Source organism: Alligator mississippiensis, chromosome 1 (genome assembly GCF_030867095.1).
Source record: "Alligator mississippiensis isolate rAllMis1 chromosome 1, rAllMis1, whole genome shotgun sequence".
NCBI lineage: Eukaryota > Metazoa > Chordata > Crocodylia > Alligatoridae > Alligator > Alligator mississippiensis.
In genome coordinates, this window is record NC_081824.1 from 60,170,711 (window position 1) to 60,195,124 (window position 24,414).

At 40.5% G+C, this 24,414-nt stretch overlaps 1 protein-coding gene across 1 annotated transcript in view; it reads right to left on the bottom strand.

Moving 5' to 3' along the window:
* Positions 1 to 1,317: 1,317 nt before the first annotated feature.
* Positions 1,318 to 24,414, bottom strand: part of LMBRD1 (LMBR1 domain containing 1) — a 233,313-nt gene continuing 210,216 nt past the window's right edge. Inside the window, exons 15-16 of the mRNA XM_006263155.3 lie at positions 2,679 to 2,770; positions 1,318 to 2,512 (exon numbers count right to left, since the gene is read on the bottom strand). Of these exons, the coding sequence (XP_006263217.1) occupies positions 2,393 to 2,512; positions 2,679 to 2,770 (212 nt within the window). The 3' untranslated portion in view covers positions 1,318 to 2,392. The remainder of the gene's footprint in view (positions 2,513 to 2,678; positions 2,771 to 24,414) is intronic.

Consider the following 24,414-nt stretch of genomic DNA (forward strand, 5'->3'; position numbering starts at 1 on the left):
TAACATGTTCAGTCATTCATTCATAAAATAGGCTCATAGGAAAGGAGGGCACGTAGGAACTTCACATGGTCAACTAGTTCAGCCACCTGCTCAAGGGAGGATAATTCCTGACTAAACCATTCCAGCCAAAGGGTTCCACAATTTCTCTAGGTAGCCTGTTCCAATGCATGACCACTGTCATAGTCAGAAAGTTCCCATAATCTCCAATCTAAATTTCCGCTGCTGCAGCTTGAGGCTATGGCTCCTAGTTCTGTACTCTACACCCATAGAAAAAAAGCCCATCTTCATCCTCTCCATAATCATCCGTCAGGTATTTGAAGACTGATCAAATCCCACCTCAGTCTTTTGTTCTCCCAGCTAAATAACCCTAGTGCTTTCAGCCTTTCCTCACAAATTTTGCCTCCCAGGCCCCTGATAATTTGTTGCTCTGCACTGACCTCTCTCTCAACTATCCACATCATTTCTAAAGTGCGGGACACAAACTGGACATAGTACTCCAGGTGAGGCCTCACCAGTGCTGGAGAGGAAGTGTCACTTTTCTTGATCTGCAAGTAACATTCCTGTTAATAGAGTTGACTTTTTTTGGTGCAACTAAAGCCACACTGCTAGGTCATGTTCAGCTTATGGGGTCCACCATAAGCTCCCCCCTCCCACCCAGTCCTTCCCTGTAGTATTGCAGCGTAGCCAGTCATTCCCCATTCTGTACATGCAGTTATTCCATCCCAAGAACAGGACTTCTCACTTGTCTTTGTGGAATCTCATCTTATTCATTGTGAACCATTTCCCCAGTCTACCCAGGTCATTCTGGATCCTAGCCCTGCCATCCAGTGTCAGCAACTCAACCCAACTTTGTGTCATCTGCAAATTTGCCAAGCATGCTCTGTTTCAACCAAGATTTAACTAAAACACTTTCAATTAAGATTTTTTTTTTCAAATAAATGATACAACTGACTACTTTATTTCAAAGTTTCAAGTACAGGCTGGTATCAGGAGATACTCTGTGCATTTGTTACAGCAGTATTTCAGCTAGTTATCAGCTGCTAATACAATGTGAGACTATACAGACGAGGCAGATCAATAAATTGTTTACTTAAATCTCAAGGTAATTATGTAACAGTTACCATTGAAGTAATCTTCGTAAGCTACTATTTGTATGGGTCAGTACAGAGAATTTCTTGCAGTTCATGCATTTTATTTCCAACAGCCTCAAAAATAAGTAAATCTTCACTTGAAAAATAGTAATATTGCAAGAAAAAAAACAGTATTAAAAAGGACACTTGATTGTTTTCTAGTTTAGAAATAAAAGCACAACATAAATGAAGTTAAGATATTGCGAGTTTATTTTATAAAAAGTATATGCAGAAAGTTTAATTTTATAGAATTAACTTTACATGCTGTTTACAATTTTTTTTGTTAATATTTAAATATACACATTTAATTCTTAGGAAATTTGATAACAAAATGATAATGATTCTACTGACTTTCAAATTGCAAAAAGTTTCCAACAGGAGAACCTTTATTAAATACCAGAAACAAGAATAGTTTCAAGAATTAATCTCATCTTTAACCGATGTGGTTATTACACCTCCACCTCTTCAGCAAAAATGTAAATCACCTAGCAGTTTTAAGTTCTTAACTGTTTTAAAGAAACATGGTAAAGATGCTGAATACTAGCATTACCACACAGGAATTTTTTTAACTTCTGCATATTAGAGAAAAGAACAGAACAAAGGCTATGACAGTCACCACAAAATTCAAAGGTCTAGTAAATGGGGAGTATGGCAGCTGATAGAAAGTGCAAACATTTATTCTTCACATATTGGGATTTCATCAGGAATACCACTAACACTCAAGGAACTGAGTTATATGCGTATTACAGTAATGGCAGTGATAATATTGAAATTATACATTCATTGCCACATGTCTAGAAAGTGACAGAGCCAACTTTTTTAAGCAGTTTCTCTCTTAATATAGCTTAATTGAATTTACCTAGAAAATCAAGTCTTCCTATAAAACGTTGTAAGTTAGACTCTAATGTAATTTAAAGAAACTGAAAAAGTTAGCAACAGAATGGCAACATTAACCCTGAAATACTGTCAACCGCAATCACAATTTCAAACTGGAAATCAAAAAACATTTTACATAAAACATTCCTCAGAAAATAGAACAACTAATTTTATACTAACCCATTTTTAATATTAGCTCTGATATAATATCCTAGTATATTAATTCAGAAAACAATATTAAATTTGCCATTTTAAATCAATATCTCTATTGTTTCTCTATTTTACTGGAAGCAAGTCCTGCTTAACCTTTGGATTAAAATCCCACATAAGCATGACTTCAAAACAGTTTGGAATTCTAGGTTTTAACCTTCAAGACAAAAATGCTGTCAACGATAATAGACAGATAGTTCATCGTCACTCATATCTGAATCATCTTCATCTACTTCACCTTCAATGACCGATTTCTTCCCTTTACAACATGACACAACTAATCCAATTAAGAAGACCTGTGAATTGAAATATTGGTAATGTGTTACTGTTGCTTAATTAAGATGAATATGAAAGTAGTAAGTTTAAAACCAAATGACAGTACTGCTGTGAAAATGATACTATGACTTAAATTATGTTAAATCATCCCATTTAATTTAGAATGATTTAAACCAGATTACTTACTCCAATGAATGCCCAGTTCCCAAAGTAGTAAGCAGCACTGAAGAACCAAAACTTGTGAAGGAAAAGGTATGTTCGAGTAACAATGCACTGATCTAAAAGAAAGATAAACAACGGTAGTCTAACAAACAGACTGAAAATTACATCAACTGGAAGCAAATATTTTTTATGGAAGACTACAGAACACTTTTTAGCTGTAATTCTAGATTGTAAAGACTAATACAGTTCTATGCCAAGAGAATCTACTATTGCACTCCAAATAGAATACTTCTTTTCATTAACAGGTATGGATAGAGAAAAATGCATTTTGTGGAAAGAGCAGCTGAAAATGTAGTTATACAAGGTATTACTTTTTTACAAGCTCTAAATTGGTACAATTTAGTTATATGTAAAAGCTATGAAGTTATATGGCAAACACTTTTGAAAATGTGCAATGTTTCTAGAAAAAAAATATGCAGTGAGGATGTTTATGAGTCGGTCCAAAGATTTAGCAAGGGAACACTACATGTAGGTAGTATGAGACCCACCCACAACTGCAGGCTGTATCTTTGACACCCCTGGCTTAAGGGAAAAGCTGACACCACTTTCCAGAGAAACCTAGGGTGTGGTACAATTGTAACCTGAACTCTAAAAAAAATTTTACAGTATACCTGGTGCCTCCTCTAGGAGGTGCTTGATAAGAGATCTCCACTACCTTGTCTGGTCTTAAAATCCCTAACCACCACACAAAGTCCCCTTCCACTAAGCATACCTCCTAGAGCAGCAGGAAGGTGGGGAAAGGGAAGGAGCACAGGCTCCTTATTGCATTGAGATTTTGGACTTTGTCCTCCACCTTCCCTGGTTCTCATGATCCTGACTTAGGGAGCTAGCAGCCAGTTCCACTCCTGAGAAATACTCAACGCTTGCTGGGAGGATCAAGTGAAACCCAAAGTTCCAAGCAGCAGGCAGACAGCTCTGTTACAGCAGCATTTACTGGGGCAAAGGTAACCCAGCCAGATGTTCTCTCTTTCTCCCCCATCTCCAAATGATTAAACAAGTAGCTCCTCTATTTTCAAATCACCCACACAGCCCAGAGACTGTCTTCATCTCCAGGCTCTCCCTTCCAGGAGCTGACATCCTGCTTGCTCACATTCCTCTCTTCAATGTTCTGCTCATGTCATTTAAATTCCCTCCAGCATCCTGTGCTTCAGCAATCTCACCTTTAATGATCATATCAACAGTCTGGAATAGTTTTGTTGATCTAAGAGGCCCATCTTGTCTGTCCCACATAAGCAGATCTCTTGCTTTCCCATCTCTAACCCATCTTTACCTTGTGCTAGCTACACTGGAAAATGGAGGCAAGCAACATTATAAAAACTATGGCCACAGTTAATGTACAATTATTACAATAAAACCCATAGTCCATCACACCTGGCACCAGAGCTTGCAAGTCAGCCACTCTGATGTAGTTGCCTTTATGAGACGGACATGGCCCACAAGCTGTTTGTTGAAGCCCCCTGCCTTAAGGTACCAGGATGTTTTGAAAGGATTACCATTGGGGTTCTAAGAGTCTACGGCAGCTGAACTAGAAGGTCCTCCTTCCAGAAATGGGGCGTAAGACTGAGTTATTGCTTAGGAAACAAACTAGAGAGGCTACAGAGACTGCACTGGAGCCTACCTGGGCAGAAGTGGCAGGATCTGACAAGAACTACAAACAGTGTCAGAGTGACCACCAGTCCTGTCAGACCTTTACTGAGTCGCTTCAACATTAAATTTCATTCCCACTCCCCCCCCCCCCCCCCCAAGAGCATTTTGGGGAGTTTTATTAAAAAAAATCCTAAACTGACAGGCTGGAGAGCTGAACTCTGCTGCTAAAGTTATGAGAACTAAAATGCCAGAACTAAAAATCGACCATTTTTTAAAAAGTATTAGCACCTATGTTTAGTCCAGTTTGCTTCATTGGCAGACTCCTGAAATTAGGACTATTTAAGGAGCAGTGAAAGATATACAGCTCTGCAGTCTGACTCATGGAGCTCCACACAAAACACCATGAGTTAGATTGACCCCCCCCAACCCAACTGAGGTTCACTGTTATTGAGAGGCTAAGAGGATTGAGCTAATCCAGCAAAACGCTGCATGTAATGAGGTTCATTTGTCACATGATTGGGCACTTTTTAAAGCTCTCTTCAGCCCTGCACTTATCAGCACACAGCTGTAGAGTGATTTCAGTGGCTGATCATGTGATAAAAACGTAACTTCTATAAGCGCCAAAAGACAATGCCCATGTTCTGTTCAAGAAAAGTGGCATTAGTCAGGAAACCTGAATCACTTTCTCCTGTGAAACAAGTATTAACCATTAGTTTAATATTTTTCTTAAAAAAAAATACAGAAGAATAAAAGGTATGCCTCAAACCTGGGAGAACATGGACAAACAATCAAATTAAGTAGCAAGTTTAACAGGGAGCAGGGACTTGCTATGGAATAGGGGACATGCAGTAACTATTCAAGCAATTGCAACTATATTTCAGTAAGTGAGAGTTAAACTGAGGCAAGTTAGCCTTGTTTAGTTGCTCCACTTTAGCTTCCCACTTATTGGAGTAATGCAGCTACTCAGTATTAGATGTTCCATGGTACATGTCCCCAGCTCCTTTTAAAATTGATTTGATAGTTTGTCCACCCCCTTGAAAAAAGCTCACATTTTTTTCCAAAACAGACATTTGAACAGAGATAACAGACAATCACTGCCTTCTTGAGGAATCCAACCTCTTCAGACAGCAAGCACATATCCTCTTTACAAATTTTCACTCTGCTACTCAAAAGAAGAGAAATGTTCAGAAACCCAAACACAACAGTACTATGAGCTATAACTAAGACGATCCCCGAGCGAGGCAAAAGAGGGAAAGGGGCCAGGAGGCTTCCATGGCTGACCAGAGAAATCCAGGGCAGCCTAAGGGCCAAAAGGGGAGCACATAAAAAGTGGAAAAAGGGTGAGATCACTAAAGATGAATATACCTCCTCTGCTCGTGCTTGTAGGGAGGCAGTTAGGCGGGCCAAAGCTACCATGGAGCTGAGGATGGCAACCCAAGTAAAGGACAACAAGAAATTGTTTTTTAGATATATTGGGAGTAAAAAGAAGGCCCAGGGAGGAATAGGATCCCTGCTAAATGGGCAGCAGCAATTGGTGACAGATAGAGGGGACAAGGCTGAACTCCTCAACGAGTTCTTTGCCTCAGTGTTCCTAAGCGAGGGGCGCGACAAATCCCTCACTGGGGTTCTAGAGAGGCAGCAGCAAGGCGCCAGACTTCCATGCGTAGACCCTGAGGTGGTGCAGAGTCATTTGGAAGAACTGGATGCCTTTAAGTCGGCAGGCCCGGATGGGCTCCATCCGAGGGTGCTGAAGGCACTGGCCGACGTCATTGCAGAGCCACTGGCGGGAATATTCGAATGCTCGTGGCGCACGGGCCAAGTCCCGGAGGACTGGAAAAGGGCTAACGTGGTCCCCATTTTCAAAAAGGGGAGGAAGGAGGACCCGGGCAACTATAGGCCGGTCAGTCTCACCTCCATCCTTGGTAAAGTATTTGAAAAAATTATCAAGGCTCACATTTGTGAGAGCCCGGCAGGGCAGATTATGCTGAGGGGAAACCAGCATGGGTTTGTGGCGGGCAGATCGTGCCTGACCAACCTAGTCTCTTTTTATGACCAGGTTACGAAACGCCTGGACACAGGAGGAGGGGTGGATGTCGTATACCTGGACTTCAGGAAGGCCTTCGATACGGTATCCCACCCCATACTGGTGAACAAATTAAGAGGCTGTGATGTGGATGACTGCACAGTTCGGTGGGTGGCGAATTGGCTAGAGGGTCGCACCCAAAGAGTCGTGGTAGATGGGTCGGTCTCGACCTGGAAGGGTGTGGGTAGTGGGGTCCCGCAGGGTTCGGTCCTTGGACCGATACTCTTTAATGTCTTCATCAGCGACTTGGACGTGGGAGTGAAATGTACTCTGTCCAAGTTTGCAGATGACACAAAGCTATGGGGAGAAGTGGACACGCCGGAGGGCAGGGAACAGCTGCAGGCAGACCTGGATAGGTTGGACAAGTGGGCAGAAAACAACAGGATGCAGTTCAACAAGGAGAAATGCAAAGTGCTGCGCCTAGGGAGGAAAAATGTCCAGCACACCTACAGCCTAGGGAATGACCTGCTGGGTGGCACGGAGGTGGAAAGGGATCTTGGAGTCCTAGTGGACTCCAAGTTGAACATGAGCCGGCAGTGTGACGAAGCCATCAGAAAAGCCAATGGCACTTTATCGTGCATCAGCAGATGCATGACAAATAGGTCCAGCGAGGTGATACTTCCCCTCTATCGGGCGCTGGTCAGACCGCAGTTGGAGTACTGCGTGCAATTCTGGGCGCCACACTTCAAGAAGGATGCGGATAACCTGGAGAGGGTACAGCGAAGGGCAACTCGTATGGTCAAGGGCCTGCAGACCAAGCCCTACGAGGAGAGACTAGTGAAACTGGACCTTTTCAGCCTCCGCAAGAGAAGGTTGAGAGGCGACCTAGTGGCTGCCTATAAGTTCATCACGGGGGCACAGAAGGGAATTGGTGAGGATTTATTCACCAAGGCGCCCCCGGGGGTTACAAGAAACAATGGCCACAAGCTAGCAGAGAGCAGATTTAGACTGGACATTAGGAAGAACTTCTTCACAGTTCGAGTGGCCAAGGTCTGGAACGGGCTCCCAAGGGAGGTGGTGCTCTCCCCTACCCTGGGGGTCTTCAAGAGGAGGTTAGACGAGTATCTAGCTGGGGTCATTTAGACCCAACACTCTTTCCTGCTTATGCAGGGAGTCGGACTTGATGATCTATTGAGGTCCCTTCCGACCCTAACATCTATGAATCTACAAGGAAAGACTGAAGTCAAGTGTTTCGATTAAATGCATGGGTTAGTATTTTATCAGATTTGAGACTATTCATTAATGCAAGATTAGATTTGTTTATAACTGAAGCCTAGAGAATTAGAGATATAAAACAGTAACTTTCTGGTAGGGAGCAAAATTTAGAAAGCTGTGTCTTCTGGTCCCGTTTTTTAAAAGGAACAGGATGCTTTTGGAAATTTGTCATATAGGAAAGTCGGGAGCTTTGCCAATACAAATCTACAAGTGTACTCCTATACAAGTGTACTCCTCTGCCATCATTATGTGCTTTAAAAAACAGTAGCAATTGATGTTATTCTTCCATACGCAAAGATTTGTTAGATTCCAAATTCATCACCGAAACAATAAAACAAAATAAAAACTGGAGGTACAGTGACAGTGAATTTGACAGTCAATTTCTTCAGAGAAGTAGCAAAGAACAGCACAGGAAAATAATATTCAATGCATAGAAAGCTAAAAAAATAAGCAAAAAAGATAAACAATGCAAGATGGTTAAAAAGATATGCTTAAAAATGTTCATAAAAGGTAGATGTCATATTGCTAAAATGTAACCTGATCTGTACCGACTCCTTTTCTTGCATGTCAGCCATCTTTTATAGCTACTTAGGCAAAAATAACTTGTTCTGTCACATTTCTGTTCATATTTAATAAAACAGTTGGCAGCTAAAATGACTGAGTTAGTTCAAGCTAGAAATAGCATATAAAGCACTGTGAAGTGCAACTATTTGCACTCTGGAGTGGGCATAGTTCTGTGGGGCAAGTTTTCCAGTTCTCTTGTACTCCCAACTAATACCAAAAAGTCTGGAGAGGAGCGCACAGGCAATTTTTTTTCTTTCAGTTACTGGTAAAAGTTCTACAGCCCCTTCCATGCATACTAGAGGTTCTTGAACAATGAGTGCAAAAGGGTTTATAGCCCATCCACCTAGTAATAGATGGCCTAACCTCAAATTTGGCTTCTTTTAGGAGCTATAAAAGCACCTACTTGGCTCTTGAGGGTCTGGGATATATAAGCAGGGAATCCTGGTTCTCTCTGATAAAATCAAATTCTCTGATAAGAAAAAAAAAAAGATGCAAATTCTGATAGCCCCCCATCCGAGATTAAAATGAAAGGCCCCACCAGCCCTGCTGATGCCCCTCATGCGCCCCTGCCAGCCCCCTGGCCCTGCTGATGCTCCTCACGCTCCCCCCACCCCCTCTACCCCACCACAGCCCCCTGGGTTATGGGGTCCTGGCTCCATGTCCACAGCCCCAAACCCCTGGCAGGAGGCCACAGCTGCTGCAGCAGAGCAGAGCCCAACTCCCCCCTGCTGCAGGCTTGGGAGTCCAGCTCTCCACTGCTGGGTGCAATCCCTGGGAGCCAAGGAGAACCCACACTCCCCAGATCTGTGTGCAGAGCAGGAGTGGGGGTGTGCACAAGCTGCGGGCTTGGGCTCCTGCCCTACCCTGGGCCCTCTACAGCCCAGCTGGCATGACCCAGTACAGGAGGGAACAGTGGGGCCATGGGCAGAAGCTGCTTGTTGCTGCAAGCTCCACGCTGCCCTGGTGATGCGCCCCCTGCATGCATGGCTGCAGTGAAGGAAGCAGTGCAGAGCTCGCAGCAACAAGCAGCTTCTCTGTGTGGCTCTGCTGTTCTGTGCTGCACCGGGTCACGCCTGCTGGGCTGCAGAGACTCTGAGGTAGGACAGCAGTGCAGGAGCTTGAGCCCACACCTGCCCCCACCCCCACCACATGCACAGATCTGAGGGGTGTGGCAGATCCCCCCTGCCCCTTGGGAGTGTGTGCAGCATCAGGGAGCTGGCCCCACCTCCACTCCCTGGACAAGCTGCCCAGTCCCAGCCCCAGCCCTGCCCAACTTCCCCCCACTCCCTCCCACCATGGGCTCAATTCCTCAGCCCCCACCCCTCCTTCCACTTACCTGCAGGAGCTGCTCTCCAGGCACCCGCTGCCTGATCACCTTCGTCCTACTCCCTTCCAGCCCCATGCAGACTGGAACTCGGCCAGCCTGCAGAGAGCTCATCGCAAACTGCAAAATCCACTGCTTCTCCAGTAAAGTGAAAAATTCATGTTTGCCTCTGGTAAAAGGTTAAATCTATGGTTTACTCCGTTTTTCCGTGTGAAGCGGAAAACATGAATCCCTGATGATAAACTATCAAGCATAACAAACAAACCGATTAACCAACTAACCATACACACACCCACCAGTAAACTCCATAAAACAATTTTAAAAGGGTACAATAGCAAGCCCAAGGGAAGAAGATAGTTAGGTCATACTACCAAAAGCAGAAAGTTGGATGCAGACGGGAAGAGTGGTGGAAATTAATTCACAACTGGGATTGTTGGACTAAGGAACAGATTTTTCCTCACCAGCTTTTACAACACCTGAACCTATTTACTACTTTATTTGGAATGGGTAAAGTATTAAGAGAGAAAGTGCAAGTATTATGACAGTTTAAAACAACTTTGTTTGTTATATACTACCCACCAGGACGGAAGAAATGGGGAAATGATGTGTTAATAGCCCTCTCCTTTTTATTTGAAAAAGTAGAAATCCAGTACATACGTGGAAATACCATAGTCCCACTGCCATCTGCAGCCCTCCAGCTGCTTACCTGAATTAAGCAACAGCTAGGAAAACCTACAGATGGTTCTCAACAGTAATCTGACCAAACAAATTACAGTAAATATTTTGGAACAGTCTGACCTTCAAAAGATATGTTAATGAAATGTGACAAGTTCAAGCTTTGGTTATTTTTTCTATATTACAGACTGCTGATTTGGTGAATATTAATCACACTTTAACTGTTCTAATTAGTAAGGTTTGAAAGAATCATAAGCAAAGATACTAAGTTTTAAAGAGTTAATTTTTTAATTTGGTAGATATTCACATTTACTATTGAAACTCAATGTACTCAGTGGTGTGAGAAAGACTTTGTAAATAACCTTCTGAATGAGCGTACAGGGGAGAGTAATGATTACATTAATAAGAATTAAAGCAATCACTTAATCAGAATGGAAGCTGTAAAATAAATAAAAAACATTTAAGTATTAGACACACCCCAGATATGGGAAAAGAGTGGATGAAAAATGCTACCACTTTTTTCTTAAGAAAAATAGAAGAACATGTTTGATCACTGTTATCTAGTTAAACCAACAAAGATACAAACGAAGAAACATGTTTTACAGAAACTGGATGATCGAGACCCAAGAAAAGATAGTGACAGCATCTAATAGCAACAATAACCAGAAAAGCCAAGTGTATTTTATTTTCAGTCCACTGATGGAAATTTTTCATTCTGGCAAGGTAGCAGCCTTTAGGTTCAATTTACTGATCTTCTTAACCAAGGGCTATTTCAGAGAAGTGAATTAGCCTGTTACTTAAAGAAGATAAATTACTAAGATGGACAAGTAACTATTTTACTTTAACAAGAAACTGAAGTGACAAGAGGCAATTCTCTAAGGCTGAAGAGAAAGCCATTTCCCCATGCTTGGCTCTAATTATAGCTTTTACAGAAATACCAGGTTCTTTTGTCTTTTACAAAAATAAAATTTCCTTAGCATGATGTGGGAGATGCCAGGGAAACTTGAAGAAAAAAAAGTTAACCAGGTAAGGATATGATTTCTTAAAACTCCTCTCCTCATCTGAGAGCATAAACTTTAGAAAAGAGTAACTAAGTAAAATGTTCACTATTTTTACTGCTGTTGACTGAACTGAAGTGGTAAGACAACTGCCCAAGACTACAGCAACATTCACATCTCATGAATTCACTTCTGTATGGCAGAAGTCTACAAAACTTTGAGAAGGGAATCCATAGATATTCTATATTCAACATTACCGTAAGTAGCAACATTGCTGATCAATATACCAGTCAAAAAGGTTATCACAAGATATTTTGGTTGCATAGTAACTCTGGTGTACTCAATCAACCATAAAAAACAAGTGTTTTATTAGAAATATAGATAGTAAACGGACATTTCTCTCTTTAGGTTTGTCAAAAATCATTTTATTCAACATCAGCACAGCAGATAGACAAAGAATATGCTAATTTATCATATGCCATTTTTAATCAAATATTAAAAATCCAGTTGCCTAGCAAATTGACCAAACAATTGATTACATTCTTAATCTTAAAAGAACATCTAGTATCATCTTTGTCATTTAAGATGCATGAATGACCAGAAAAATGTTATTCCTATGTACCACTTTGGTTCATTACACTCATAAGTGTAAAGTGCTAGACTAACCATAATGTTTGCAAGTAAGCTTTTTTAAATAGAAATAAAAAGTTACTCAAAATGCATCCTACAAAATAATAGAAGAGAGAAAGAAAGAATGAAGTTTCATCATACATTTGATATTTTCATGGAAAAATACACCTCTACTTTCCTTTTACCAATTTTAATTACAACAGAAAAGCTAGAAATACATAACTTCTCACTTATCATACCTATCAACCTGAAATTGCCCGTAATAAAGCAATGAAGGAAAGAAAGAGCACAAGGAGGAATGGAAGAGACAGGCATGCAAGGAATAATAATCTACTAAAACTAGTTTAGAATTTAGCTGCCAAAATTCTTAAAATTGTATCTGATTTGTATTAAACTTTAAGGCACTTACACCTGCAAAACATGATCTTCTCCATGGATGTTAGTTATGGATACTTCCTTTTGTCTTTTTAAAAATGCATAAAACTTAAAAAGATGACCAGAGGCAATTGCTTCCTTGGTTAGAACAAGCTGGATAAGCAAGGCAATTAAAAAAACAAAAACTGGTCTACTTACTTTTATACCTTGCTTATAGAAATTTGCTCAGAATAAGCTGACTTCACATAAGAACTTTTGGGCACAGTGTCCTTGCTTAGGTCCTCAAAGAAACTTATCTAACTTCCCTCCCATCTACACATTTGGTCCAATAAAAGATATTACCAAAAATCTCTTGCTTCTCACATTTCCTGGATTAGTATGGCTAACAGTTTTCCACATTTACATGATGGTTATTTTCAAATTTCAAAAGGTGGCACATGTCACAAACCCACAATATTCTGGAGGTGTTTGTGCAATGTTATGCATATTTCTCTGAATTAGGTTTACTGATATAGGGTGTTCAGTATTTTTAAATAGCTAAAAGATAAATTTTAAGCATAGTTTATCTTATTTATACATGTACGTAAATTATGGTGTTTGATATGGATGTATTTCTATCCGCTTATGTGACAGCCGGTTAAAGAGGGCCTATGAGACCTCAGGACGGACAAAGGCTATTCACACCTAGAGGAATCCAAGGCTAGATAATATAGGCAGCAGTAAAAATTGAGTATTTAAATTTTGAGTGCAGACTTGATGTGCAATGGCTTGACCCAGGCAAGGGAATTGCTTTTTTTTTTTTTTGCAGGAAATAGTCTATCCAAATAGTATTGGATTAGAACAGTAAGACTGGAATAATCATCTTTGTTTGAAAGGATGAAAATATTCCCCCAGTCATAAATGGGTCATAAAAGATGCATGACTGGTCAAATGGGGGGGGGGGGGGGGAAGTATATGCATAATTAGATCTCCAAGAAGAATGGACCTTGGTAGAAAAATTGACAATTTGGGAAAACAGTGATCCTATCTAGGAAACATACAGGCCTACTGTATGTGTTACTTCAAGCAATTTTAAAATAGTCATACAGAAGAAATAACTTAAATGACAAAGTGAGCTAAAAAGATTGAATCAGAAGTTAGTGCTACTCAGGAAAGAGACCTTGGGGGCATTGTAGACAGTTCTCCAAGTGTGCAGCAACCAAAAAGCCAATAAAAATGTTGGTCATCATTCAAATAGGAAACAAAACAAAGATCAATCAGGCCATTATACAAATCCATGGTGCACTTGCATCTTGAATACCAAATACAGTTTTGGTCTCTGCATCTCAAAACGGGTCTAGTAGAATTTGAAAATGTAGAGAAGGCCAGACAAAACAATATAAGGAATGGAGCCATGCCATACCAGGATAGACTAAAAAGGCTAGGGCTCTTCAGTTTGAAAAGGAGAAGGCTGATGAGGAATATGATAGAGGTCTATAAAATCATGAAGGGTGTGGACAAAGTGAACAGGGAACAGTTATTCACCAAGTCTCAGATACTAGAACTAGGGCATGCAACTGCAGGTGCAAAGAGGGGAAACACCATGAGGTTCCCTTACTCTGCAGCAGAAACCCCCCCCCCAGAATCACCTGCAGATGGATTCCTGGGGTATACGTCTGCAAAAAAAGAGTGGGACATCTCCATGAAGACGGACCTAGATCGAGAGGCAGCAGCCTGTCTTGTGGGATGCCTGCATCCCCTATCCTGTTACACTGCTGGGGACAGGCATTTAAAATGCTCATATTTGTCCCAGGATAAGACTTACCATTTTCTTTTTTTGTGGCAGTAGATTTTGGGCCTTGTCCTAGGACACCTGCAAGGGACGTCTGAACAGGAACTGCTCTGTCCCCAGGACAGAAGTTACTCCTGCAAAACTGGAAATCTGTTTCTACCCTTAGAGTTGAGGACTAAGATACAGAGATAAGGTAAAATGATGGTTTCAATATTTTTGTTTATTTTTACATCTTGGTCTGTATCTGAACATGTAGGTACTGATTTCTTATGCTTGCTTTTGTGTTGTTTGGTTTTTTTTAAAATATATTTGTGTTATCTTTTATAACTTAGTCATTGATGTATGATTTGAGCATACACACAGGCCTCTTCCCTAAGAAAAAAAGGGGGGCAGGGGGGAAGAACAGACAGATTATAGCTTGAGCAAACAATTACAAGGGGTGCAATTTCTCTGGCTGGAAAAATTCTCCACTGTTATAAGCTGGTAAGGTCCGAGTGAGAAGGGTATGAGTGAGGTGCCACAAGTCCAGGAGCTAGATTCTGGCAGATCTCAGCCTGTTTTCAGTGATCAGATAGCAGAGAGGGGTTTGGAGCTGAAAGACACCCCTGAAAGTACAAGGACACCCTAGAAATGTCACTAAAACACCTAGCTGACTCTAGAGTCAGGGTGTGTTCACAGCACAAGTTCTCATGGTGAAGTAGCAATACCATACTGATTGCCTTTACTTAAGTTTCAGTCCTTAAAATTATTGAATAACTTCACTTTTCTTCTGTCAGATGCTGATGAATGCCTGCCTTCCTGGACAGAATTGTCTTAAAAATTAATATAATTTTGTTTTGACAACTTGTAAGTGGGTGTATATATTTGTTCCAACAAAAATTTAATCCCTCCCAAATGCATTCCTGAATGAATGATGAGTCTCTGCTACCCTATCATAAGGCTTTGCATCAAATCTGTAAGCACCTGCTTGCCAAAGTTTACTATCCTTGGAATGTTCCAGGTTGCAAAATCTTTACTAAAGACGGGTGGGATTAGTGGTTAGCACCCAAAACCTAGAAATCAACTAATTTACAGCACTAGAGTTTTATTAGAAAATAGCAACACTATGATTTCTTGTAAGAGAGAAAGGTAGAAAGTGGAAAGCAAGGAACAAGGATGAAATATTAAATTTCCAAACTGCACCTATCGCCACTTCAAAAATTATAAAAACACATTAGTTAAAAAAAAAAAAAGAGGATGCACAACAGGTTAATTCCTTCTTAGTATGAAATTAGCTAAAGTGGTAACTGTAAACAGGAGCATCACGTGTGCACTCCCTGCACTGCACAACTTATAGAAGCTCAGTACACTTTCTTGTACCACCCAGGACTTTAGGACCATTTAACACAGGGGCAATTATTTCAGCTGGAGGACAGCTTAATGAGTTTTGGTGAGCTGTTAAGGGTTGCAAGGGTAGCCCTGCCCCTTGATAGGTGCCCTAACCTCTGGTTGCCATCTTGGGACTGGAAGTCTGTCCCTCCAACCCCCCCAAAACGCCTGATCTTTACCCCAAGAAGTACTCCTTTTGGAAAGAGGGGTTGCCATCTTCGAACCAGAAAAAAACAATGTATATACTACAAATCAAACACTGACAGTAACATATTTTAAATTTTATCTTTAAAAATTTTTTTTGTCCCGATTTGTGTATGTTTGCACAGTGTATATAAGAGTGATTGCATAATAGCTCAAAATGAAGTCTTATTCTTGTACATTGTGGGGGTGTGGAAAGGTGTGAGAAGGTATGGGTGGGTGTTCTGTGCTGCCACCTCTGCCCCACTGGGCAGCCGAGAGGCAGCAGTGATGGCAGCAGACACGCAGGACAGCCTGGTGTGGGTTCCGGGCGGCTGCAGCAGGAAGTGCCTGGCAGCAGTGAGGGGGATGGACTGCTTTTCCCCTACATCAAGGAACAGTTACTGCCTGCCCACCATCGTTGCCCAGTGCAGAAGAGTCTGGAGAAGGGGCAGGGTGGACTGGGTCACTTATGTATGTGGGTCCCTACTAGTACCGCAGGGCTGAGGCCAGCAGTGGCGGCAGCTAGAAGGAGGTGCCACTGCCTGGGTTGCCTAGAAAGGCAGTCCAGCTGCAGAGCCGCCCCAACCCTGCTGTGTGCTCAGGAGGCAGCAAGATGTACCACGGCTAGATGGTGCCTGGGTCAGGCGGGACCAAGAGACCCACCCACAGGCTAGACAAAGACCCTTTGGGCGCCAGATCCAGCCCAGGGACTGTATTTTGCCCAGTCCTGGTTTACCACCTTGCATCCAACTTTTATAGTTTTCAAACATTCCTGAAACAGAGTCCAAGGGTATTTATGCATTCAAAACCACATGCACAAGCACCCCTGCCCCACTCCTGTTGGTATTTTTATAGCATGTAAAAAAAAAAAAAAAAAAAAAAAAAAAATATATATATTATATATATATATATATATATATATATATATATATATATATATATATAGTTGTATTCGTGCCTTTACTGAACTGAGCCATAAAAAGGGGCACTCTTTTCCCCCTGATACAATGTTAACAGCTGAGCATGCAGTCAGCTGCTCTGCATAAAAATACATGAACTCTTGGTGGACAGAGAAGGAAGGAGTTTATACAGTTCTGTACCTGCTCCTTTCCCACCTTTATTGAACAATTTGCTAAGTAATCAAATCAAATACATCTTTACCTATTTTAACCAACAGTGTATAATCAAATTAGGTGAATTTTTTATCTACTTGCTTGATCGCAGTGTCTCCCATCTCAACTGAGAAAGCCACTATAGCAGGGGTTTGCAATGTAGAGCAGTGATCCAGCCCACAGAATTATTTTTCTGGCCCCCAGGGGAATTTCAGCAATGCTTTAGCAGTGTGGGGCTTTGCCTGCATGGCAGCAGGAGAGGCGATGGCACTGAAATGTAGGAGAAGGGAGAGTGGGCTAGGACCAAGAGCAGAAACTGTTTCAGCTCTGGCTCAGCAGCACAGATCAGGCTAGAAACAGCCTGCACTCAGAATTAAGCTCTGTTCACTGCAAAAAGTTGCTGAGCCCATGCTAGGAAGCAACATACACTACCTGCTGGTGTTTTCTAGGAGGCATGATGGTTAAATGTGCGTCTTTGCATCCCAGATACACCAGCATTAGAACTGCTGCTACCACTGAAAAGGACAAACCAACTAGAAAAGCTAGTATGGAATTCAGTTTCTCACGGGAGTGCTATGCAGGAAAAGTATGTTTTAAAAAGTACTTTGTTTACAACTACTAATCCTGCACACTTCACTTGTTTTCCAGGAATCAAGCAGAATCTCTCTCCTTATACATAAAAATATAAATTTTGGCAGGCCAAACCACAAATTATACCAAGGCAAATTAGTTGGTTTTGGATTATACCCTGCACTGGACGCTTATCAACCTTTTAGATACAGAAGATACCAACAGTTTCTCCTCACAGCCCAATTTTATTCAACAACTTATTGCAGCAAGTCTAGGTTGTGCTTTTACAAGCAGGCAACAAATTAATGACCAAAAAGGATTGTTGCGCTGTGGTTAGGACAGAAAAGTGCCCAGTTCTAGATGCTGGAACTTGTGGAACACCTACCCATGCAGACTGCTACTGGGTGCCAAGCATCGGATTAGTGGCTTTATGGACTTCAACCTTCATTTGAACCATCTAGAACCAAGCACTGTGCAGCATGGGGGAAGGGGAATGAAGATGGAGAAGTAGTAGGATTACTATGGGTAGACAGTGTAGAATCTTAGCTTTAGACAGAAACTGTAAAAATGGTTCTCAGTTTGAATTCTTTTTTTAAATTAAGTACATTCACATTATGGTAGAAGATTGAACAGCTTTTTGAGATTAAAAAAAAAGATATGTTAAGACCATATCTAAACTTCCAGGAAAAATCTTGATTGGAGATGAGAGGACAAAGTTGTCCCCAGAGGAGCAGAAAAAGCTTATAGAAACAACCGATTTACTGACTTTAAAAACCTCTTTCAATATGGATATTTTTTGGGGCAGAGGAGAAATCTTTCTAGTGACATCCTACAAGTATGTATCATCATACAGGCTTCATCTTGGACTTCCAATGTGAATGGAATTTGGTAGCCAGGTGCAAAATATCACAATGCAGAATCAAGTTCTGTGCCTTAAAAAAAAAAATTACAAGTATAAAAATATCACCCCAAAGAAATGTAAGGAAAAATCCATACCTTCCTGGGTATAAGTCTTAAAGTACAGTGTTCAGGAAGCCTCAAGATGGTAGTTCCTTATTGTGCAAGTGATAAAACACTGCTAATTTCTGGTGACATTAAATGAGATAAGATTAACTGCTCACTTTTTTTTTTTTTTTTTTTTTTTTTAAGGAAGTTAGACATTTGCCAACCCTGACTAACCCATCAAAATGTAAACACACACACGATACCAGACCTGGAAGATGTTTTGATAAAGTGGGAGCTCCAAAGAGATACTACTAGTTTGAAAAAAATTCTATCCATCCATACTAAAGATGCAGGTAAAATCTTGACCATTTAATATAGCTCTGAACTTTCTATATTTAGTACAGTCTAGAAAGACCCAAAAATGAGCACCATGTGTTTACTTCACATACATACAAAGAATCTACAGGATGTCAGATGCTTCATGTACTCTCTCCCCCCTCCCAAGTGGTACTTCCTAATATCAAAACAGTAATTGTTCTGCAAAAATCACTAGAGGGAAGCAGACAGATCTGTAAGTTACATTTTTAGGCAATTTTTTTCACCCCATTTACAGTCAGAGTCTTCTAGACATATTAATGGGTTTTTATCAGGACAAACTGAAACCTTTAGCCAGGAATTCTAAGAGATAGCAAGATAAATTTAATACCATATCATATATAGCTGTATTTCCTTTGAACACAAAGAGGAAGTTCGGGCTCAACCTTCTCAAGTAATGGCTTAGAAATGACTTAAAGAAAATAAATGCCTTCTGATATTAAATATTAGAAAGGACATTAGTGCCTACATAAATCATACCATCATAAAAATATATAGCTACCCTGCTGTTACCTATACAGTCCTCTGGAGGAAGTCCTGGAATGACCTTGGCTCTTGTGCTTCTGCATAAATAATTTGATATTTAGACAAATGATACAGAAGGCATCTTCGCAGCATACTCCAGAATATAATTTTGCAGAGTGGCAATGACAGCTGCTTCACAGCTGCTGAAAATGTGCCATCAAGACCAGTCAATGGGATTAAGAGTTTCAGTGTTTTCTTTTTACATATGACAAAGTCATTTTTCCCCATTATTTGTTTCTAGCTGCATCTTGTTATCCAGCAGTCTCCACACTAAATTTAGGTTCCTGCAAGGTTTATCTAATGCCCCTCCTCAACAAATGTCTGTAATGTTCCTTTGTTTTATATAGAATAGAATTTCATAGAAATTCAGAGCTGGAAGGGACCTCTGCATGTATGTGCAATTCCATAGTTCAGATTCAATCAGCTATGAAAACCAGACCTGCCCTGCTGTTTCTTTTCTAGCTACGTTGGCCAAATTTATTTACTAATCAACTATTTTACAGTTCTTATAGCTTGCAACTTCAAAACTGTAGTTGCCTTTCCCATCAACTGTCAACTAAGTTAGCTCTAATTTATCACTATTTTTGTTTCTGGTCTTTAGCAATGATTTAAGTATTCTGGAACTTAAAATATTAACCTGAAAACATTAGCTTTTGTGATGAAGCGTACCATATTACATAATGCTTCACGAGAAAGTTGTTGAAAAGCTTTACAGAAGAGCTGCATACAATGCCAGACCTGGCACGTGTTTTGATCAAGTGGGAGCCTCAAAGATATACCACCAGTTTGAAGAAAAATTCTTAAGTGTTCTGCCTTTAAAGTAAGGAATTATGAAAGAAGTAGATAGATATTAGTTTAAATATCAAAATAAACTCTCTCACTAGGAGGGTAAGCAAAACACAGGAACAGGTTACCCAGAAAGTTTTGTGGAATCTCCATCCTTGGAGGTTTTTAAGACCTGGCTATGCAAAGCCTTGGCCGTGATGATCTAGTTGGGGATAGTCTTGCTTTGAGTAGGGGGTTGGACTAGATGACCTCAAGAGGGCACTTACAGCCTTAATTTTAATATTCTAAGTAGCTCTGAAACAGTACAATTTTTAAACTGGTAGGACCCAAGTGTACACAGTACATAGCTGAAGCATTAAAATAGTGTTTTCATTTACATGTTCTTTCCCAACCTCAATACCTTGAGTTCCAGCATAATAGATTATTACCATAACAGCTGAATTTCAAATTAAATTCAGGAAGCTGGCACATAGATGAAGTTGGTGTTTTGGGCTATCTCTACAAAAAGGAGAGAGATCAACTGAAACCGTAATTAAAAAAAAAAAAAAAACAACAAGAAAAAAAACCACCTACAGGTGCCCGAACCTGTACCAGATCGAGTCAACAGAAGTTTGTCCATTTTCTTCAAGAAACTTTGGAAACATGCCAGAGAGAATATCAGGTATACTTATGAGGAGCCAGAAAGAAGGAAGTCAGCAGCTGTTGAGAAACTGGGAGACTGGCAGGCTGCCTGTGAACTGGGAGACTGGCAGGCTGCCTGTGAACTGGGAGACCTAGAAGTCTGCTAGGGAGCCAGAGAGAAAGACAAGTTAGATAGAAAAGCAAACAGGTTTCTGTGGGAAATCAGTGAAAATTACAACTGAATCAAGCAGAAGAGTCATTCCCACAGGACTTTAGTTGCAATGAATCTGCTTTTTCAAAAGGAAAACTGTATTCTATGGGAAAGTTTCAGGGCACTTCAGAGTAACAATATTGCTAGCTATTAATCAGAATGACCAAACTACAATTTAAGCCAATTCTAGCTCTCTATTGAAATTACTGCCAAACTTTTCAGCAAGAAGTTAGCTGGAGTAGCCAGGAAGGAATTAAACTACTAACAGAAAGGGAAGATGCTAAGGAGAAAAGTGTGATAATTTCAAACTCAGTTTGTCATGAACAAATTGAAAGTCCCTTTTCCTGGTTTTTATCTGCTTATTTGCCAATAAGACCACTGTGAATAACAAAAATAAACTGGAAATTGATGAGGAGAAATGTGATACAATTGGTATCCATTGCAACTTGATGGGATAGTTCACATAACTGGAATGTTAATATTACTGAGTATAAGCCAGTTTAGGAAGCACAGAGCTAGTCAAGATGGATGTGTGACACATGGATGGATGACATACCATCTGCTATTGACAGCAGAGACCAAGTAACTGACCTAAAGAACTTCAAGAGAGTGGGTGTCCGGTACAAACCAAATGGACCAAAAAACAAAATTAAGTTTATCCTTAAACATCTGATGCACAGAGAATCGGCCTATTGTGGAGAGTTTCCTTTTAGGAAATATGCAGATCTCATGTAGACAGTAATAAACAGTTTCTTAAGAAGGGTGTTATATAGTCTTCTACAAGATGTATTGAGAAATCTTGCACTGAAGGAGCGAAGTGGTTCTAAAGTTTGTGCTCACTACGTTACTATTTATACTTTCTAATGAACTGGAAATAAAATAAAATAAAAAGGTCACCACAGAAACCACGTACTCATAAGCACTTGGATATATGAGAAAGGAAGTATCAGTAATAGTGCTATTTTAGTTCTGTATACAGCAGTGGTGATACTAATACCAGAGAACTGGGTCCAGTTAAGGTGTCCCCATTAAAATAATTGGAGAAAGTGCAGAAAAGAGCCACAAAGAAAAGTTACCTTAGGGATAGGGGAACGCTTGCTTTCCTCTGACTGGTTTAGAAAGCTAAATCCTTTCAGTCCATCAAAAAGCAGACTAGGGTGACCCAATTATAGCATTTAAGTATCCTAAAGAAGAGAAAAATATCAGAGACTAACACTCTTCAACTTAGTGTAAAGAAATAGGCACAAGAACCAATGGCTGAAGTCACATAAAATCAAAAATAAACGTTAACAGTGGCAATAAATGACTGAAAAAAAAACCAAACAAAACTAAGGGAAGTAGCTGATTCTCCATTGCTTGGAGTTGTCAACTAAGAGTCTAAATGCCTTCTGGAGTATGCCTGTAGGGACAAAAAAAAAAAACAAAAAAAACTATAGAGCTCCATACAAGAAGACGTAGACCATTAAGCGTGACATACAATATGCAGGAGGTCAGACTGGATTGAATAATGCCTTTTGAGCTTAAGCTTCTGATCTAGCCATAGGTTCAAATAAAAAAGTCCAATTAGAGGCCAACAAAATAAATGCTAGAGCTTTTCCAAGTTACTTTTAAAGAAAAAGTCTCAGAAGTAAGAAATTATTCTTTTTGAGGGCCTCAGTACTGGTTAGCTTCAAAAACACCACACTCAAGGTAGACATAGGTAGACGCAATATCTTTTATTAGATAAAAGCTAAATAGTTGGAAAAACTGTTCTTTCCAAGCTTTCGGGCATGAACACCCTTCTTCAGGCATAGAGAGAGTCTGTTGGTGTTGTGTGCTCTGAGGAAATCAGATTACATAGAATCCATCCTAAAACCTCTCGTCACCCAAAGACCGAGTTTTGTCCAAGACGCAACAGACTTTCTACGAAAACTTAGACTACCTTCCCAGCAATACCCTCCGAGGCACCATGGATGTTACCAGCTTATATACCAATATCCCCAACCACGATGAAATCTAAGCCTGCCTTACATATCTAGAAAAGCAAGATCACAACTCAGAGTACAGACCTACAGAAATTACTGAATGTATACACTTCATCTTCACACAACTTCAATTTCAATAACCAACTTTCTTCAGACCGTGGGCACATGGATGGGCACCAAAATGGCACCACAATATGCCACCCTTTTTTTTGGCCCACCTGAAAGAAGAATTCATCAAGAACTGCAAGGTATACACAAGGTGGACAGAAAACCTGCAGTTTTGATGGAAATCAATAACTATCATGTCAACATCAGACTCTCTTGAATACTCCAGCACCAACATTTCCTTTTTATTACTTTTATCCTATAAATCAATATCCAGAATGGTAAAATACAAGAAACCCACAGATCAACATACATGTGTACGCAAATCAAGCACACACGCTAAACACACCAAGAACGATGCAATATATAGCCAAGCCCTTCTATACCAGTGATTTTGCACTGAGAATACCCATGATCACTCTGCAAGTCTCAAAAGGGCTTTCAACCAACAAGGACACTCCTCCAGAGAGATAGATCACACTTTTGGAAAGAGGCACCTGGATACCACATGAAGAAAGGCTGCAGTACAAGAGGAAAATCCCCATGAATTGCACACTGTTGGTTATGACATACCAGCCTTCCCTGAACCTGTACGGAATATCCTTAAACAATTGCAACCTGTACTAGAAGATGACCCAATTCTCAGAGATCTTTCCAGAACCACCCAACCTAGCGTTTAAACAAGCACTGAACCTCACCAACCTCATCATCAGAAGCAAAAACTTACCTAAGGCCTAAAGCACACCGAATGGATCCAGATCATGCTGGGACGAAAAAATGTAAAACCTGCCATCACAACTCCACCACTCCCACAATAACTATATTCCACAACAGAACCGTCACCATTCCTGGATCTTATACCTGCATCTCTAGAAATGTAATCTCTCATCCAGTGCACTAAATGTCATGATAAAAAAAATATGTAGAAGAGACCAAACAACTTCATACCAGAATGACCCCACACATCCAAAAAACCAAACCAAACAAAAAACAACAAAAAACAACCCCCCCCTAAACAAAAAGACAAATCCCCCAATTACCTGTGCGGGCACATTTCTCACAAGACACCTACTTTTTCCAATCTCTCAGTTCTAATCCTCAGAGGGAATTTAGAGGACACCCTTTGTAGACAAGCCTATGAACTTCACTTTATCTATCAGATACAAAAGATCACGGACTAAATATAGACATTGGATTTATGGCACATTATAACCTGCCTGCCATCTGATAACCCCAGGTAACCTGTCTGCATTTTACCAGTTACATTCTATGACCAGTTCAACAATCCCCTTCCTCCCCCGCCATCTGTCTCACACCTATCATCTCCCATTCCCTTTGATCCCCATTGCTATGCATTTGCATTTTCACAGACCTGAATTTTGCATATTGGCTTCTAGTCTACCCAGGGGAGCGCACAACATACCAAGACTCTGTCTAAAGAAGGGTGTTTGTGCCCAAAACCTTGCAAAGAACAATTTTTCCAACTATCTAGTTGGTCTAATAAAAGATATCACATCGACCCAAAGAACCTTGCCTGCCTATGTCCTCACACTAACACGGCTACAACCAACAACCCAAGATGGACATAGATACTCTGCAAACAAGTAACCAGCATAAGTTGCAATAATACTATCAACTCCTCAAGTCAGTCCTGATACCAGAGTAAGAAATGCTGTATTACCTTGGCCTGATCCCCTTACACAGCTTAATCAA